The 20,720-nt window shown below is 38.7% G+C and overlaps 1 protein-coding gene across 3 annotated transcripts in view; it reads left to right on the plus strand.

Moving 5' to 3' along the window:
- The window catches only part of TAF4 (TATA-box binding protein associated factor 4), a 66,823-nt gene that overhangs the window by 30,828 nt on the left and 15,275 nt on the right, over positions 1 to 20,720 (plus strand). The window contains exons 4-14 of one of the 3 annotated variants that reach the window (XM_038370173.2): positions 70 to 189; positions 2,184 to 2,300; positions 3,375 to 3,497; positions 4,651 to 4,740; positions 7,771 to 8,013; positions 11,630 to 11,777; positions 13,452 to 13,566; positions 15,755 to 15,924; positions 16,606 to 16,736; positions 19,155 to 19,280; positions 20,610 to 20,666. In XM_038370173.2, the coding sequence (XP_038226101.1) occupies positions 70 to 189; positions 2,184 to 2,300; positions 3,375 to 3,497; positions 4,651 to 4,740; positions 7,771 to 8,013; positions 11,630 to 11,777; positions 13,452 to 13,566; positions 15,755 to 15,924; positions 16,606 to 16,736; positions 19,155 to 19,280; positions 20,610 to 20,666 (1,440 nt within the window). Of the gene's footprint in view, positions 1 to 69; positions 190 to 2,183; positions 2,301 to 3,374; positions 3,498 to 4,650; positions 4,741 to 7,770; positions 8,014 to 11,629; positions 11,778 to 13,451; positions 13,567 to 15,754; positions 15,928 to 16,605; positions 16,737 to 19,154; positions 19,281 to 20,609; positions 20,667 to 20,720 lie in introns of those variants that run through there. The other 2 variants (XR_005288700.1, XM_038370174.2) reach the window with 2 other exon arrangements.

A 20,720-nucleotide genomic window follows, 5' to 3' on the forward strand; every position in this document is an offset into this window, starting at 1 on the left:
AACCATTCCTCTGGTCTTCTACTGCAATTCTTATGTTCAAACTCTAACATAGTTTGGATTCTTTTGTAGGCTCCTGGAACGCCTATAATTGCACGGCAGGTGACACCAACTACTATAATCAAGCAGGTGTCTCAGGCTCAGACAACTGTACAGCCCACAACAACGTTACAGCGTCCTCCTGTAGTGCAGGTGAGTTTGTAGAAAAATACATATGAACAATGAAGCTATGAATTGCTAAAATAACTTGGAGTAAAATTCTGTTTGGGAATATCTCTGGGTGAGCACTTAGAGTACATAGGACACTTTTTTCTCCGTTCCCTAAAATGTCTGATAATCTTCAACTATGTCAGATTTTAGACTTCAGCTACTCAGCAACATTCTTTTCAAAGTCAACTTTCGTTTTGAAAGTCCTGCTTGTTTAAAATACCTCCTATGCTTTTCCTCCAAAGGAAAAGCGTTTTCCTCTTTGGATTTGAAACGCTCTTTGATACTATAGGACTATAGTTCCATTATTGTCTCTGCTTAAGCTTTTTAAAGGGTTCTTATTCTAAACTTCCTCCTCCCCTGTAATTCTTCTTTAACCTTTTCATACCATTGCTTTATCGTCTCCCGCCTCCAGCTCTTCTGCTTTTGGTTTTTATATATCCACAGGGATTCAATATGCCTCAAGGATGTCTCATAGTGCCTCCTCAACTTGGGGGATTCTGTCCTAAGTACAGACTGACTAATAGGGTGACCCACACTTTCTAACCACACCACCAAGAAAATCTGGAAGTAGGGATGGAGTGTTATATGCAGTACTGATGCCATCTGATTCCTACATCCTAACCTTCATTTTTTCATGCTTTCTTTCCCCTTTAACCTGACAACAGATGAATCAATGAAGGGTTTTCTTGAATGTTCCCCTTCTTTACACTGAGCACCAAGTGCACAGTTCTTGTTCCCCTTTAACCTAGTTTTAGCCTATACTGAGCGGGAAGACTCTGTAGTGACCTTTCCAGATTTGAGCCTTCTTTTATGCAATAGTGCCTCCCTGATTTTCACTACTCTTGTGCTGGATGAGCAAATTCACTGTCTTCATTGTCTTTGGAGTGAACACACAATGGTTTTTGCTTCGTTCTTCTATTTTCCTAACAGCGGTGTAAGTTGGGTAATCTTCTCCTTTCCCTCCTTCCAAAACACAATGAATCATTTGCTTTGAAAAATCTAGAATGCCTTCTCTTGGGTACCTTGTATAGTACAGAAGAGTAACTTTTGATAATTGGGCTATTAATGCAAATGTTAAAAACTAGTTCTAATGTGCAATTATTTTCTTGATGCAAAGGGATTGTCATCAGTAGTTTAGAAATGCACCTTGAAAGCCAACAGGCAAGTAGTATAGATGAAAGAAGGGTCTAGTTATAATTTTAGTTCTTTAATTAAAGACATTTTTATTTCTGCATCGTTTGCTGTTTTGTCTGTTTGTTTTGTAACATGCTTGGAACTACTAAATTGTTTGAAAGAGCTCTTCTGCATGTTCTCCCTAAATTTTAGAATCCGGCTGAAGGGTTCTGCCACTACAGCCATTTTTTTTTAAAGGAATGTTCAAATTAAAAATATTATTATACAAAAAAACTTACGTTTTTCTATGCGTTAAATTAATTTTAGAGGCATATTCAATTAGTTTTGTATAACTTTATGAAGAAAATTATTCTTTCCAGCTATTCATCCAAAAGGTAATAGAAACAACTGAGAGTGAAGTCTTTACCCATTATGCCTTCTAAAAAAACCAAATCCTCCTTTCAGGGGGAATGGCAGTTGAGGGAAACAGGTAAACAACTTTGGATGTCTAGGTAGCAGAAATATAGCACTAGCTTAATAATGCTTTGGGATTTGAGCACATTTTCATGCTCAAGTGTTATACTTTCTTTTATCCTGTAATCAAAAATCATGCATTCTTTAATCAACTTTTAGTATTTTCAGTTTTAAATATGTAGTGTGTTCTGCCATCTGGTGGTTCTTTCTTTGAACTGCAACAGATGGCTGATACTATCACTACCAGTTTTGGTTTTTTATAGCAGCTGTGAAGGATGTTCCATAGTTCTGTGATTTGGTTATTCCTTTTCCTTCGGTTATGTGGTACAAAAAGACAGATTTTTCACACACACTCCAAAAGGGATAACCCATGTCTGTATTCTCTACAGCCTCAGATTGTTCTGGGTGGTACCGCACAAACAACTGCATTAGGTACAGCCACAGCTGTACAGACTGGAACTCAGAGAACTGTGCAAGGAGCAACAGCAACTTCTACTGCTGCCACAGTAAGATCATGGTTACCAGCTCAAACTATACATATGTTTTTTTTAAAATTCTGTGCTACTGTTCTCATTATACACCTGGTGTACATACACTTAAGTAAATGTAACATTATTAGAGTAAGGAGCAAATCAAGACTGAGTTCCCTTGAGTTATTGGTCTTACAGAAAATAATGAAATTTAGCAGAAAAAATATAATTTAGGATACATGTAGAATGAGCTGAATTTTGATTTGTAACAACTTTTCTTTATGGTTGGTAATGTAGCATTTATATGGAACTCTTCAAAGCACTTTGACTGCCCTCTGGGACATGGACAAATCACTTACTGTGATTTATTTAATGTCCGAATAGGATTAAAACTCAAGAATTCTTCCTGGTTCAAGATATGTATTAAATATCTTCAAGATAGGCAGTGATTGATGGCATAAGAGACAGAATCAAGCTGGAATGCCCTTTGTTCTATAGGGAGATGAGCATCAATACCTACTTGCTTCTCATATTATAATACACTATTTAAGCATGAGGTTACATGGTGTGGTCTTGACTTCCATTCCCTAAATATCTTGTATGCACACCAACTTCAAACAATTGTAAATTACTATGTTTTCATAATTGAAATATAAAATGTTTCATTGCATCACACCTGCAAACATTCTGTCAATTTTATTATACGCTTCATACTATCTGGTATGTAAAATCTTAGCTAATATTCTGTGTGTTGTGGGGCTACAGCAGAGGACCTTGCACCTCACAGACCACAACCAGGTCATAAGCCAAAGGAGTTCTTTCTTTGTAAGCAACCATTAGATTACGTGACCACTTTGGAAGCACCCGGCCTTTGAGAGTATCACCTGTGTGGTGCTTTCATATTTCAGGGCAGCAGGACCTGGAAGTCCCCAGGTCACTTTGAAACCAGTGCTTCCCATATGGCAAACCTTTTAGTAGGAATAAAATATTTGCTGCTTATTTTTTTTTTAAAACCATCATGTAAAAGAGCATGTCTGGTAAACTTCCAACTGAAGAGGCACATCTTGCCTTCCTTTTATTTTACCTAACTTTCTTTTCCCTCCCCAATAGGAAACTATGGAGAATGTGAAGAAATGCAAGAATTTTCTATCCACATTAATAAAACTGGCTTCTTCTGGAAAACAGTCTTCAGAGACTACAGCTAATGTGAAAGAGCTAGTACAAAACTTGTTGGTAAGAAAAGCTCATTAAAACTACTGATAAATCAAGAGATGCTGGCTAAATTTAATTCACAAAATTAAGTTTTATGAAAAACAGGGTTTTATAAAACCTAAGATAAGTAGATATTCTGCATATGGTTTTTCTTATTAATTAAAATGGACTTTTTTAAACCCAACAGTTTCCTGTAATATTTGCAATGTAAATATCCTACCATTGTACTAGAACAGGGGTTCTCAATCTGGAGATCAGAACCCCTTGGGGTTGTGAGGTTATTACATGGGGGGTTGTGAGCTGTCAGCCTGTACCCCGAACCCACTTTGCATCTACCATTTATAATGGTATTAAATATATAAAAAAGTGTGCTTAATTTATAAGGGGGGATTGCACTCAGAGGCTTACTATTTGAAAGGGGTCGTGTGTGTGTGTGTGTGTGTGTGTGTGTGTGTGTGTGTGTGTGTAAAAAAAAAAAAAAAAAAAAAAAAAAGTTTGAGAACCACTGTACTAGAATGTGCAGCTGATTAGCCTACTGTCATGATATGAGATAAGTGGAATGCAAAAAGAATGCAGTATGAATGGTGAATATTTAAATTAGTGTTTTAAATTCTAAACGTTTTACTGATCTAAGGTGGTATTAACAAGTAAAAGGATTCTTTAATTAAAGGCCCATTATTATGCTCTGAGTATGAACATTCATAATTTCTTATTTATAGATGTATTTTTGGACAATAACATTACATACCAATATTAAAAAATGAAATTTTTAGTATTTGTAGAATACCTGGCAAAATTGTATAGCCTATGAATTTTAAAACTGGATGTGCTTTTTGTGGACCAAAAGGAAAGTTGTGTTAGGATCTATTCATAATATTAAAACTTTCAAGTAATATTGCAATTCAGCTTCCACTTTCTCTAAATCGATCAGGGCTGTGGAATTTTTGATCTTGTCTAGGTTAATTGTCTGAGACTGGTGTAACTTGTACTTCACAATTGGATTCTACAAAATGTATATGACCATAATACTCTTGATAGATAAAAAAAAAAGCCAGGCATGATGGAAATGACAACTTATCTTTAATAAATTAAGTCAACCTTTAGAAATAGATGTGGGCCTTAATGTCCAAAGTTCATTTATTTGGTGAATTTGAATATCTGTTTTGTTTCATAGGATGGAAAAATTGAAGCAGAAGATTTTACCAGCAGGCTGTACCGAGAACTTAATTCTTCACCTCAACCTTACCTTGTGCCTTTCCTGAAGGTAATTCATAAGTCCCATATTCTTTTATTATCTTTCCGTGCTTATCTGAGCAGAAGCACATCAATTTAATGAGAGATGCTCTTCTAGTACAATGTGTGCATATTTTAAATATATCTGATCAGATTTTTAAAAAGATCCTTTAAAATACACAAATACATGTTTTGCTTCCCAGTCTCCTGAGATTTCTGCCCCCCGCACCACACAGGTTCCACTGTAATGGCTAAGTTAGTTTTGTGAGACATCTGGAACGTAATTATTCTTTTCAGTGATCAAAGCCATTTATCTCTCCACGGTGCAAAACTCTTCAAGCAATTTGCACTTTAGTGTGCAGCCCAGGATGACCAGATGTCCCAATTTTATAGAGACAGTCCCAATTTTTGGGTCTCTTTCTTATATAGGCTCCTATTACCCCCCCATCCTGATTTTTCACATTTGTTGTCCGGTCACCCTAGTGCAGCCTTGGCAGGTAGACCCAAGGATTGAATAGCATGGAGACTGATGTATTCTCTCATTCCTAGAAGTGATCTCAGAGGAACAAGCTTGAAGCACCGGGGAAACTTGCACTATTGGTGCCTCTGCTGTTGTGTTTTATGGATAAACCAGAAAATGTACTTTCCAGGGCTGTCTAGCTGGTACTTTTCATAAATACTTATGTAATCATGATTATTGTCTCTGGAACTCAAAAGTGTGGTAGGCACTTCGCAAAACAAGTAGAACGTCACTATACTTGCCCCAAAGGAACTTGCAAGCTAAAATTACACAAAGTGCAACAAGGAAAACTACAAAAAGAGGAGGCTTGGGAGGACAAGGAGCACACAATAACAATGTTTGACTATATAAATGTTTAAGGGGAGCAGAGTTAAGGTGGCATGTGCAGCCTTCACTTTGGTATTTCCTGTCTCTTAAGGCTGCATAGCTAAACACTTAACATTGTTATTGCCTTTTCCTGCCTTTGATATATAAGGAGATCTCTGACCTATGTAGCAAATGGAAAATTGTGGTTTAGGATTCTAAAATCTTTGAGCAGCATTACCATACTGTGATGCTTCACTGCTGGAGGAGGGGATACCGAGATGTAACAGTCCACTCAGCACTGGATGCCCCCTTGTGGCCAGGCATGGTATCGCAGCTCTCTCACTGGGCTAGTGCCCCCTGGCAACTGTTGCTCTGGTGCTATAGCAGTTCCTCTTCCAGTGACTTAGCCCTCTGGCTGGGTCACCCTCTTAAGTCAGAACTATCCAAACTTAAAAAAAAAAAAAAAAAAAAAAAAAAATCTCACTCTTACTCAAAACAGATCCTTCTGCTCTCTCTGGGGCTGTTTCTCAGCCTGTCTGAGGTTCAGTCTGCAACCCCTTTCACTGGGGCTGGTAGGGGAACCCAATCCCACCGTTGACTCTGGGTTCTAGCCCAGGGCCCTGTACTGAACAGGGACGTTTGCTTCTTTACCTGTTTCAGAGTAGCAGCTGTGTTGGTCTGTATTTGCAAAAAGAAAAGGAGTACTTTTGTTAGTCTCTAAGGTGCCACAAGTACTCCTTTTCCTTCAGCTGTGCTGCAGTTTTTCCTGGGCCCCTTCCCACCTCGAAGCTTCTTGCTTTCCCTCTGGGTCTCCCAGTCTCTTTCCTGTCTAGTCAGGTTCCCTCCTTGCTCGAGCGCTTTCCTCCCTGCTCTGAGCTTCCTATCCTGCTCTCACTTTCTGTCTATCTCTTTTCCTATCTGCTCTTTATTACTACTTTAATCCTGGCTCCTTTTTACACAGGAATCACTTCATTCCTCTTGGGTGGGGCCATTCTTCAACCAGATTGGTTTAGCTCCAAGCTCACCAGCTCCTGGGACAAGTCACCCTGTTAATCCAGGGTTGGCAGTACTTTGCTACCACCTACCCTGAGCACAGACAAGACTTCCTCATGCGGACTCCACCAACCTCTGGCAACACATGCTCCACCTTACAGAGATAGCGAGGCCTGGATCAGATAGTGATTAGGCACACCAGGACTTCTAAGTCCTCAGAGCATCCCTTTGGCATGCTCAGCTCCTGTTCCACTGAATACTCACAGAAGTCTCAGATCCTCTCCTCCCAAAGGAATAGTACAGACTAGCTAAAACAAGAATAAACTTATCAAAGAACAGCGATGTAAATGGCAAAGAATATTGGAAACCAATGGTTACATATAAAACAAAATCCTAACACGCTTTCTATAACCTAAACTTAACTCAAGACAATCTCCTGTCTTCTGCAAGATACCAAGTCCCTTTTCTCAGCATTTTCAACCAGGATGGCTGAGATTGCCCCTTTTGTCAGATCAGGCCTGCAGGCAGTCTTCACCAGTGGAAGTGTCTTTTTGCTCCCTGAGAGACACTATATAAGCCCTTTGATCTTCATCTGAAAAACAGGATTTCCCACACTCCGTGTTTTACTCTTCCTGTTAATTTCTTTCTGAAGTTTCTGCAAGCTCTCTGTTAGCATTTGACTCAGTATGCTAATAGACTTTCATTGTGAGACGTACAGTAGTCCACCAAGGAGATGTGTCCCACTTCCTATGTGGAGAATTTTGTCTCAAGGTAGGCTACTGTTGAATGGTCAGTATTTAACTTCAGTGCCTAGAGAGCATAATTTTCTGTGTGTGTGTGTGTGTGTTATAGATATATAAAAAGTGTGTAACTTCTCACATTCTCCATATATACATCTTACAAAGATTATGATGACCAGTATGACACTGGCTTTTATTAGACCTTACATGACATTTTCTTGATGAACCCAGGGGATCCTTGTACCCGTGTCTTCTGCTAGATGGTGTCCAGAGGTCCTTGGGGGTCACATACGATGTTTTAACTGTAAAACCAGACACATTTTTGACTGTTTGAGATTAAATGCACTGATTCTTTTTTTATTTTTTTAGATAATAGCTGCATAATTCCTGTTAGCGCTCCGTGGTGATCTAGGATTTCTGTACTCAGAAAAATTTTAACTTAACCAGAATTCACCATAGTTATGTGAAAGTAAATTCTTTCATTCTCCTTTTTTTTCTTCAGAGGAGTTTACCTGCCTTGAGACAGTTAACCCCAGACTCGGCAGCTTTCATTCAGCAAAGTCAACAGCAGCAGCCCACAACACAAGCAACAACTGCGCTGACAGCAGTGATGCTGAGCAGCTCAGTTCAGCGCACTGCGGGGAAGGCTACTGCTACTGTAACAAGTACTCTCCAACAGCCTGTAATTAGTCTAACTCAGCCTACGCAAGTTGGGGTTGGCAAACAAGGGCAACCTACACCACTGGTACGTAAACTGAAGTGCACCATATATTGGCTTTTGAAGTGTAATGACTATTCTTAACAGTTTAGCTCAGCCAGAGACCTTTCTGTGAACATTTAAAGAAGGTAACTGCTAAGAAGGAAATAATGTATTATTTTAAATACGGCAATGATCAAAGTCCTCTATCATTTCCTAATTATTAAAAATAAAAAATCAGCAAATTTTTTCAGTCAATGTAGAGCCAGGTCGTAAATTCTTAGAATTGTTTTAAATAAAAACTGATGCAGATTTTAGACGTGTGTAATAATGAAGTATTGTAGGGTGTTTTTTTTGTTTTTTTTTTTGTTTTTTTGTTTTTTTTAAATCTAGGTTACATGATTTGTGGCTTTTTTTTTTTAAAGGAATGTAGATCATTTAGTAGCTTGTATTAACCAGAGATAGAATATTAATATTCAATTTAACAAAAGTCCATTATAACACAATTTTGATATCATTCTAAGGGACTTGATCAACATATTGTAATAGACCAGTTGACCACGTGCCCATGTTAAACTTTGAATTGTCCAGAGAAAATACAAAAGCATTCACATCTATTTTGGGTACTAACGTGGCACTTATCACCATAGTATGGTTACAGTGATTAAAATATTATCCTTGCAATACTTCTGTGATGTAGGGAAGTATTACTGAGGCACAGAGGGTCAGTCTACACAGCCCGTGGGAGCGTGTCTTGTCTGGTTTGACAGACTCTGTGCTTGTGGGGCTTGTGTTAGTGCTTTAAAAATAGGTGTGTAGACAGCACTTCCTCTGGTTTTGGGCTCTAAGCTGCAACTTCAAAGTGCTGTCTACATAGCTATTTTTACGATGCTACCAGGAGCCCCACTAGCCCAAGTCTGTCAAACTGGGCTGGGAGGCTTGCTCCCACAGGCTGTGTAAACTAGCCAGAGAGATAGATGTTTTGCCCAAGGTCACACAAGAAGCTTTGTGGCAGAGCAAGAATCTGGAGGTCTCCAGGCCTGGTCCACATTAACACTAATGACAAGGCCATGCTTCCTCTTTTGCTTTGGTCAATTTTCTGGAATGTACATAAAGATAATAGTGATAGCAGAATAGGAAGAAACAAAATCTGATGATGTAGAATCCCTTCTCCTTGAGGCAGCAGAGTATTTTTCTGTATTTATGGTTGCTTTTCCAGATGGGCTTGCAGATTATTTATATAGATCATTTATATTTAGTAGTGTATTGGCCAGTATTGATATTTATTGTGATGTCTGCTTAGAATCTACTTCTATCCAGAATTTGAGGGATTGAGAGCAGGCGGCAGAAATTGTAATACTAATAGCATCTTTGTAGAAAGGCATTATTTGTTTATTTCCTTAGACAAATGAATTCATCCTGTCTTAGTGCAGGGCACTGGATTTAATGACTTTTCTCAAGGGCCCTTCTAGGCCTACATTTCTATGATTCACTATGACCTATCTGCAGTCTGGGAAAGCATAATGAAAATTAGGCATAAAGTGTGAATTTTCTTCTTTTGTTTAAGGGATACTGACCATATTTACTAGAATGAAACAATTACTAGTTGACTAAAATATATGTGCATATTGGTTGTGTGGTCTTCACACCAATATGTAGCAGTGCGGGATACTTGTGGAGGACTTGAGCACATCTAGCAATAGAAATGTGAAACTATCTACAGGGGATGCCTTTGCAGTGTTTAAGATATATGATTGAATTTTTAGAAGCTATCCTGTAGCTCAGTGGCAGTAGATTTGATACTTAACCAAAGTCTCTGGAGAGGGCCATGATAGACAATCATTCTCAAAAATTTTCATTTGATGGTGATGCCTTCTGATTTAAAATCCACTTTGCTTTTTGTGCCGTGGGCTCTTTTTTGGGAAGGTGGAAGCTATAGCAACTTCATTTTAACAAATAGGAAACTACCTCTTTCAGATGTTAGTTTGAATACCAAAAGCATCTCTTGGTGTCAACTATCTACACTTGGAAAAAGGAAAGATTATGGGTGGTTCTGGGAATAGGAAATAACTCCATATGGATGTCTTAGACTCTACTAATATTTTCATAGACTGGTGAAAATTTAAAAAATAGGCTGGAATGGATAGATGGCTTTCTCACTGCTTAACTTCTGAGATTCCTAAGAGGCAGATTGCAAAATTAGGGTATTGCACTCTGATCAGAATCAGTATTTTCAGCAAATATGTCCCTCAACTAATGATCTGCCTCTTAATCTCTTAGCCTGTAGTCCAAACTTCCTTGCACGAGAAAATGGTGAACTTCTAGAGTTTATCCAGTGGACTATAGATTTGTTTTGCGAGAGAAGAATCTTTGATCCTGCTATACACTCTCCATTTAAATAACTGGTTTTTCCACTGTTCAAGAAAGGTCTGACTTAAACACCTGGCACTTCACATTTTCAAAGAGATTTCTTAAATTAAGTAATCCTCAGAACTGACAAGGAAGTAAACTTGATTATAACTGGCTTTACACACCAAAAAAATGAGGCACAGTGAAGTTAAATGACTTGTTGAAGGTAATAGCAAATTAGTGGTAGGACTAAGTAAGACTTGGATGTTCCCAGGTGTTAGACCTTCACTTGATACATTAGAATGTCTTTGCTATTCAGAATTTTCAGTAAAAAAATCTAAAGGGGAGTTGCTTGTAACAAGCCAGTAAAAAAAAAAAAAACTAGTGTTAGGATACAGTCTTGAAAGAAATATTTAGTAGCTGATAAGTTCAGCCTGATTAACATATAACCGGGTGTGTTGACTTTCTGTTAAGGCATTTGGAGCCTACTGAAGAGAATTCTAAATCCATCATTTAGTCCTTAATACTTCTTGCTTGACTTACAAGAAGTCAGACTACATGTTCAGTAACTCTTTAGAAAGAAACATATGGGGCAAAGGTAAAACCAGAGTCACAGAATTATGGAAGTTATGATCTTGGGTCTGGAAGGAGTTTATAAACCATCTTTTTGTGGCAGTTTGGTAGTAAAGGATTGCTGAAAACTGAAGAATTCTAGTTGCGACAAAAAAGCTCGTTTATGCTAAATCACTTCCTTTAGCATCTATGGTAGCATTGAATCACAATTTGACAGGTTGCAGTTAGCAGGTGGGCTAAAAAGAGACGCTTCCTGTTAAACTTGTCTTCAGTTCATGAATCCACCACTTGAAATGTTTTCCCATCTATTTTTGAGAAGGAGATGGTGATGATGAAAGGTAGACATGAATAACTGTCTTAAAATCAAGTTTTTATCTAAGGGTCAAATTTTCAGCTACTTTAACCCTTATCTGAACATGCACATGGAGATTTAGAGACTTTAGCTGACCATTTGACCCTGAATATCTTTAGAAGTTGGCTATTTTTGACTTTTTTGCCTATAGAGAAGTAATTTAACCTGCAGCAACTGGACTGTTAATTTTCCATGAAATAGGGTATATCTAAAGATGGTTCAAAAATAAATACTTTAAGATTATATTGATTATAATTTGCTTTTGCTCAAACACATCTATTCACCAGTCTAAAGGTTGGCATAAGGATTTGGTTTATCCATTTGATTAACATCTTGTGTATCATTGTTCCTCAAATAGTTTAACGTTATCTCCTCTCAATCTTTTGGCAGGTTATCCAACAGTCTCAAAAAGGAGGGGCATTGATAAGGCCTCCACAGGTAACATTGACACAAACCCCTATGGTAGCATTGCGGCAACCACATAATCGTATTATGCTTACAGCTCCTCAACAAATTCAACTGAACCAACTTCAGACAGGTAAGAAAATATTTTCGATACTCTGATGTTCTTTAATAGTATCATTTTTTTAAAAAAATGACCCTTAATACACTTCTAAAACAGGATTGATACGTTACTTGGGAATGAATATAGTTGAAAGGTTTTACTTTTCTGTTAATACTTAGCTATTATGTAGCACTTTGCATCATTAGATCTCAAAGGGTTTGACAAAGGAGGATTTTAAAGCTGGGGATACTGAGAGAGACAGAGGTGAAAGGACCTTTTGAAGATTACCCAGTAGGCCAGTTTCAGAGTTAGAACTAGAACCCAGGTTTCCTGAGTCCCGGTGCAGTACCCTATCCACTAGGCCAGTGTTTCTCGATGACTGGTCTATGGATTGGCACCAGTCCCTGAGATCTCCCTGACATGGTTTAGGAAGGCAGCAAGCTCGTATCAAAAAGGTTGAGAAACACTGCACTAGGCAACACTGCCAAGTACTGCTATGTCTCATTAAATCATTCAGAACCAAATGTTTTCCTTAGATATGTGTGAATCTTTTATCAAGTTTAGAGGAAGTCACTAGATAAATGCATTCAAAGTCAGAATTTGGTTGTTGCTTGTTAAAGCCTCTGTCTAGTTAGAATAAAACTAGAAGTCAGCAAAGATCCTGGTTCCTAATTTTGCACAAGGCACTGTAGTAAATTCATGTTGCCATAGCTAGTGGTTTGCTTTGTTTCCAATAAGTCTCCATCTTTCTTACACAAATACACTTTTTTTTTTTCCCCTTAAAAAGAGCTGACTCTCTTTTCTAGCAGTGTTGCCCAATCTTATTACACAGGAGGGCCACGTAAACCTAAGCTCAGCCTTGTGTGAGCCAAACAGATTTACATAGTTTAATAAGATTTAAAGTCACTTGTATTGATTTTTATATTTTACGTTCAGCTTGTTTTGTATGTATTAGACAATACTGTATGTATAAACAACCTATTTACAAATTTGTGTAAACTAAAGCTATGTCTACACTATGCAGCTTTTACTGACACGGCTATGCCACTACAACCATGTTGCTAAAAGGCGCACAGCATAGCTGCTGTTCGTTGGCAGGAGAGACTCTTGGCGCTTGTCATCAACAAAACTTTTGTCTTTCAGGGGTGTGTGTGTGTGTGTGTGTGTGTGTTAACACTTCTGAATGACAAAAGTTTTGTCTTTCACTTGCCAGTGTAGACAAAGCCTAAAATGATGTAAACGTGATGACAAAAGGCTGATGAATCTGCTGTTAGTATATTCAAGCAGGCTGCAGCCTTATGAAATGCTCTTGTGGGCCATGTAAGGCCCGCAGGCCATAGGATAGATATCTCTGATTATCTGTAGTATAAATAGGGCTTGTGGCAATTAAGTTTCTTGTGTGAACATCAGTTTAAATTCTGTTACTAAACTGAAATATCTGTTACTTCTAGACTGTTTCATGCATGATGCTTTAATGCTCGGGGTGGACACGCTTCCTGGGAGGGTTTTTAAATTCAGCAAACATGTTTGGGAAAGAAGAGTAACTAAAAATGTCACAATCCTATTTTTTTACTTTTGTACTGCTGCCATTTTTAAAAACAGCTTTGTGCCAAAGCTGACTATGAACCTACCATAAAAATAATTAAAATGTGAAGCTCCACCATAAGTGATGTGGAGAAAACAAATATTGACTTTATTTTCTTGCAGTACCTGTGGTAAAACCAACAGTATTACCTGGAAACAAAGCTCTGTCCACCGTTTCACCACAAGCAGCTGCCGCTCAAAAGAATAAACTGAAAGAACCTGGGGGAGGTTCTTTTAGGTAAGGAACCAAAATCCTTGTTTCTGTACACAGGGCCTGAACGCTGAAACCACTGGGAGGCTTTCCAGTGACTTCAGTGGTGCATTGGGTCAGGGCTATATAGATTTGCAGAGGGGGGAAAAAGGGATTTGAGGAGGTTTCCTCTAGGTGCTGGTTTGTTTCTAAAAATTCCCCCCCTCCCCCCCCAAAGTTACTGGTACCTAAAACAACTCTCTCAAATCTTCTTTGTCTGGGCAGCAAATAGAAAGTATTCCTCTCCTTCTGTCTATAATGCTCAGGCTTCCTCCACTCCACTTTATGCCGAACACATCTGCCAGCCAGCCTTTTCCATAGTAGTGACCTCATTCTGTTGCTGTCTTGTGGAAGCAATGTAATCTGGGTTTCTACAAGACGTGAAAACCTCCAGGATGATGGAAGAGAGGACCTGTGAGAGCAGCCGGGCAGGGCAAGGCTAAGCTGAATGACTGTGTTTAAGGGAACACAAAATATTTTTGCATAGTCTGTTTTTGTATGATCAAGACAAATATACAGGTTTACTTTATTGACTGAACATTTGCAATGTTCTTACTTCAGTAAACGTAGTGTGTATCCTTATATGTACTCACGGGGAAAAGACAGCTATAACTTTTGACATATTTCTACATGTTTTGAAAGTTGTCGCTACAGTGTCACAGTTCAGGCCAACTGCACCTGTATTTCTCCAGTCTATGGTCCTGCGGACACCCAAGTTCCCCAGCAATACCTATCTTGGGCAGAGATGTATGCCTCTCTCCCTCTTGACTGGGTTTTTTTCCAGGTTGCACAGTTCCCTGCCTACACTGTATTTCCAAACAAGTCAGACTGCTGAAACTTGTTTTGGTTTTTTTCCCCCCTCAGAGGCTATAAACAGCATAGTTGCCCATAGGTATAAGTTACCACACTTGCTTTTCTTAAGCAAGCACCTTTATTCTTAACGCAAATGCATTACAGAGAAAACATTTTAAAAACCATAAGAGACTACACGCATGCTAATCTTACCAGTGATCATGCCTCAAATCCAGAAGAGGCTCTGCCAGGTGATCAGTCCTTCAGACGCCACCAAGGGGTTTTTCTGTGGTTACAAGTTCATAACTGCCTTGGCCCAGAATAAGCATACCCATGGATTTGAGAGTTACTGCTTTATACAGTTTGGGTTTTTGATCTGGGAATAGAAAAATCATAGACAAAGCTTCAAAAGGCTGGGTTTTTGCCTAACCAAAGGAGTTATATTTACATATACCACCCCCTAGAGATTTCCTGGGAAACCCACTTTAAAAGTTCACGTGATTGTAAATAATCCTTTGAAACTCATAACACTTCCCCGTAAACTGTTTACATTAGTCAAGTCTTCTGCCTTGAGATGTTGCATAGACATTTGCATTTTTAATACAATGAACTCATAAAATAATTGAACTTAATTCACTAAGATTTAACTTAATTCAATAAGTTGTTTTTTGTCCAGGATATTTCAGGAAATTGCCCTGTCAGTCACAGGGTGCGCATGGTTAATACGAGTGCGCACACAAAGCTCTGACCGCAGAATCAACACTACTAGCTTTTGGCATCCACCACTTCACACAGATTCCCCTTAGATTAATAAGGTTTTGCAAAGCTGCAGGAGCTCAGTGGCGCTCAGGTTTCTAATGAACTTGCAGAGCACTTTAGATTCCTAATGGCTTTTTAAAGTTTTTTTTAATACAGATAAAAAATTAAGCTAAAACTAATCATACTGCCCAATAGGAGATGTACATTTATATTGTGCTGTCACAAATCAATTTCTCTTGTCCTCATTTTTCCCTACGAGCACCCATTTCTGTGTCCCAGCAGTTTCTTTGAAACAGCAGTTTTTCCTGGCATGTGTAGTACCTGTGAGCAGTAGGCTAGGGGAATCATGACATGTATGGTGAGATGGATAGGTAGAGAGTAATTCTGAAGGATATATTAATTCTAAGTTTGACTTCATTAAGCAGCAAGAAAATGAAGTCTTCTAAAATTCTAATTTTATTTTGTGAGGTAATAGAATTGATTGGGCATAGGTATTGACAACTGAAGAGCTTTTAAGTCAGTCTCTTATGCAGCAGAGTTGTTGAACTTGTGTTATACACAATTGCATTGAGCAGCATGTCTACACATGCCCTAAATATGTTGTAACGATTTTTCTCCTCCCAAGGGATGATGATGATATTAATGATGTTGCATCAATGGCTGGAGTCAACCTATCAGAAGAGAGTGCACGGATATTGGCAACAAATTCTGAGTTAGTGGGCACATTAACAAGGTCCTGTAAAGATGAAACCTTCCTACTTCCAGCATCTTTGCAAAGAAGGATACTAGAAATAGGTATGTTGACACCTGCTAGTTTAATTGTTCTAAACACTAGTTTCACTAAATGGGTTTAAAATAATTAAATATGCTAGAATAGTTTTATGCATTGGTATCTTCTGATATTCATTTGCAACTGCTATAACTTTGATGTTAGAAAAAATAACACGTGTTTGAAAAGTTGCTAAAACTCTGGCTCCAGGATAAGTGTTGCTTGTTTTTTATATCAAGATAAATATATCGCTAGATCTGATTGAAACCCTTTTGCTGAATTTTTTTATACTATAAGCCGATCATAAACCAGCAACAAATATTGTGGGGGGGGGGACTGGAAAAATATTTTGACCAGCTGAATAATTCACACTAATTTATAAATTGCTTACTTATGTAAATTAGTGAGTAAATAGAGCAATGATACAACATCATAAAACTTCATTAATTTTATTTGTCTAATACTTCATAGCATACTGGTAAATCTTCTATGGCATATTTTGCAGTGTTTATGAAAATTTAGTAAAGTGAGACCTTCTCTACAGCATCATGTTAAATCTTGGCTGAGAAATACATAACAGCCTCTATTTTTTGTTTGTGAATTGCTTACAAATTTGTGAAGTTGGGTTAGCAAAAGTCAGCTGTATTGTAAAATATGTCTTTGCAACCGAGTGGTTACTAAAAACTACATTTCAATTTTAACCACAGGTAAAAAACATGGAATAACGGAAATCCATCCTGATGTAGTTAGCTATGTATCACATGCAACACAACAAAGGTTACAAAACCTTGTAGAGAAAGTTTCGGAGACTGCCCAACAAAAGAATGTTTCTTATAAGGTAATTAAATTTTAACTGTGCAAATGATAGTGTTCCACAAATTATGCTTTCACCTCTGGGCAAATGCATTCAGATCTGATCATGGACTTCACTTAAACTTGGGGCTGCTTATAAGGAGCATTTCCAACCTCCAAAACAAGGGTGGGTCTAGACAAAAGCTCTAAGTAGTATTATTTTTGAGTGCCCAACCTTGTTTACTATTACAGCTTTTGTGGGAACTGATATCACAGGCAGTAAGATGGCTGCTCCCAATACACAAAGGGGACAGAATGGAGGATAGTCAGGAGGAAGGTTGCAGGGTGGTGATATTGCAAACTAGCTTGCTTAGGCTTCCATGTTTTTTGAGGACACTGCCTTGAGAATTTGAGGTTCTCTCTTGGCCATATGCCATGGATCATTTGAGTGGACAAGATAGAAAGCTCTGTTGGGTGACTGAAATTTATTACAGAAAGGTTATTTATTGCAGTTCCTTTTGAAAGAATCATATATATTTTAGTGTACAAAAAGTTTAATTAGACCTGGACTAGTTTAGAAAAAAATAAAGTTTGAGTGTTCCCTGTGTAGACCCTGGTTAATGTACCCATTCAAAACAATCAAAAATACTTATTCTGTGCAATAGTCTTTCTATAGAATTTAAAAAGAATGTTCTGTATCATTTTTTTTAAAGTAGGAGGTATAATATGAAGCCTGTCAGAGTTGAGATTTCCTCATGAGAATCTAAATAAACTGGACTAGAGTATGCACGTAGTGATACTTTCTTTTATTATATGAAAAGATGTTGTTATAAATTTAAGATAATCAGCAAAGGAGAATGAAGACCCAAACAAGATATATGTGGGTGGATTTAAAGCAGCAGGCTTCAACTTTATAAACTTTTTAAATGAGCTGATGTGAGGAAACTGTCCCCATTCCCACCTGTCACACATTAATAGGGTCCATGGGAATAAGTGGCCAAAAACCATACGGCCACAAGGAAAGGAAGGAAGCCTTCCCTCAGAGTCTCACTCTATATCTAGACATGAGATTCAGTCTAGCTGCTGAATCCCAAGAACCTCCCAGCACAAGGGGGAATTATGGTGCCGATGAGGTACTCTAATCTGTACAAGATTTAAGATCTGACCACCACCACCACCATCTCACAGGCTAACAGGGTCTGTGCCGGTCATCTCCAAGGTCCCATGCTCAGGTTAACTCCAGGAGCTATAGCAGCGGTGGGCCATCTACGGCCTGCGGGCCGCATCCAGCCCATGGGCCCCTTCTGCCCAGCCCCTGAGCTCCTGGCCCGGGAGGCTCACCCCCCGCTGTCCTTCCTCCCCTGCAGCCGCAGCGTGCTGCCAGCGCAACGCTCTGGGCGGCCAGGCAGCGCAGTTGCAGAACCGCGGCCTGACTTGGTACTCTGGCCAGCGCAGCTGTAGTGTCGCCAGCCACTGGTGCTCCACTGGTGCCAAAAATAGCTGAGTTTATCAACTTCTGCCCCTTCTTTTCAAATTATGATCCTTTATCCTTGCTATTCTAACCAGCCAGGCCCCCAAGATGCTGTGCGGAGTATGGGGGGGAAATCACACTGGACACCTTTCTAATTTTGCCCAGGAGGGAAAACTACTTCCTCTCCTCCTATTGCTGTCTCCCCTCCCTCCAAATATAAAACCACATAGCAGTCTGGGCATAAACCCAGCAAACCTGGAAGCCTAGCGCTTGCATCTACAACTTCCTGTAGGGCAAGTCGGATGGGGCAGCACCTTGGGGCACTAAATATGGTGGGCCTTCTCTGGAAGGACTGTGATGGAGCCATTCTGTTACTTTGCTTTACTCCAGTTGGTCTCTGAGTAGCCAAGGGAGGTGAATATTCCTGTTTGTTCCCTCCCACCTTTACCCCTACCCATGCATGTGCTCCAGATGCATTCTGGGTGGGAAGATGCTGGGAGGCTGAATGATCATCATCTTCCTTCCAAGCAAGTGATCGTCCCCTGCTGGTCTCATCAACATCCTTCATCTGTCACTGCTGCGATGGGGTTGGGAGTGGAGATAGCAGTCAGTCTGTAATTCTCCATAAGAGACTATCAGATAATTGTGAATTCCGTATACGATTCATGTAAGCACCGATAGAACGCTGTGCCTCACAGAGCGCAATTTAAAAAAACACCTCTATGAAACATGTTTAAAAGGCCAAAGTTATGCGATATTACTTAAGTCAAACCCTGATGAGATCACAGAACAGTACAGAGTGCTTATTTTTTTTTTTTTTTTTTTAAAATGAGTTTTAGCTGGTTTGACTGGTTTAAAGATAAACTTGGTGTTTGAAAAAGACTAAGTGAGCATTTGAACTTAAAAGTATGGGATCTTCTTAAACTGTACAGGACAAGCTACTAGCTTTGTTTTTAAGATTTGTAATGAAAAGCATTTTTACTGCATTTTCAGGATGATGAAAGATATGAGCAAGCAAGTGATGTTCGGACTCAGCTCAAGTTCTTTGAACAACTTGATCAAATAGAAAAACAGAGAAAAGATGAACAAGAAAGGGAAATTTTAATGCGTGCAGCAAAGGCAAGTGCTTCGATTTTACTTAGATTTACAAAGTCACTTTTGACGTGAAAAGAATAGGGTGCCTTTCATTCTATAAGACATGCAGTGAAAGAGAGGACTCTGTTTCTAATCTCAGCTTGGAGAGCACATACTTCAGCTAGAGCTCTGTTTTCCACTGTAAATCATGTAATGTAGCCCCCTCCCTGCCCCGTTTCATTCCCATAAATAAAAAAAATTATTTTTTTTTGCACTCCTTTGAGCAAGAGACTCCTACGATATTTTTAGTCATTTGTCCTCCATTGTGGACTAATCTCCGCACTTGCTTTGAGAAAAGAAGAAACCAAGAGAATAAATTTGCATGAGGCAATATTTGAATTGGAAAGTGAATATTTATAGTTAGTGGATAGAGGAAGGGATTTGCTGACTTAGACCCTGTTTTTTCTGTTTCTTTAACCGAGCAGTTCCCCAATTTGTGTAGGCAACTATAGTAACTGCTAATGCAAATGTTCAGTTAGCCATTTAGCTGATCATTTGTTCAAGCAGTTACTTGATTTGCATGGGCAGTTGTGGTACCTATGTTCATAATTAGGTGGGCAATTGTATGCCAAAGGGGGTAACATTTCACAAAGGTCAAGGTCTAGTTCCTTTTTGCATGCATAGATTTAATCTGTGTTTGTAAACGCAATAAATCACAAGCTCTAGTCTGTTTAGTTTGGGGCCCCTACACAGATAGCCAGAGACATGAATATTCAGATACTTAAGGTGCCATTTGTTTCCACCAGAAGAGGGATGCTCTTTTTCCTTGCTGCATATTGTTGATGCATGGTTACAGTGAAGTAGAATTTTTATGGACGCAACCTATCTACTTAAGTGAAATGCAAAATATGAACTGTTTTGTATTAATTGGATGCTGACTCTGAATAAAGAAATGAAAGAATAGTGATTTTTCAGGTATCAAAGTGAAATACTGGAACAGTGAATGTAGCAATGATTTTTGGATTACTAAGTGAAATACTGAATGAATGTATATCATCAGTAACTGTATCTTTTGTGATGGGTGCCTTAGAAATCCATAGAATCTGGGCGCCATGTGTGTAATGATTCATAAAGTCTTATAGAGACTTGCATTAAGAGAAGAAATTCCAAACTTGGGTACCCTAAGTTAGACATGTAAAGTAATTTTTAGCTATCTACAAAGTGGTCTGATTTTTCAGAAGTGCTGAGCACCCTCTACTCCCATTGAACCCAACAAAATAATTTCAAGAAACTACATATAGTTTAGTGTCCACTTCTTTTGCGATTTTATTAATTTATGTACTGCTTTCTCCTATACCCTTTACCAATATACAGTCTCGGTCTAGACAAGAAGACCCAGAACAGCTAAGGTTGAAACAGAAGGCCAAGGAGGTATGTGTTCAGATGAGCATGTCATTTAACAATCTAAATATTCTCAGAAAATCA

The sequence above is a fragment of the Dermochelys coriacea genome, chromosome 13 (genome assembly GCF_009764565.3).
Source record: "Dermochelys coriacea isolate rDerCor1 chromosome 13, rDerCor1.pri.v4, whole genome shotgun sequence".
NCBI lineage: Eukaryota > Metazoa > Chordata > Testudines > Dermochelyidae > Dermochelys > Dermochelys coriacea.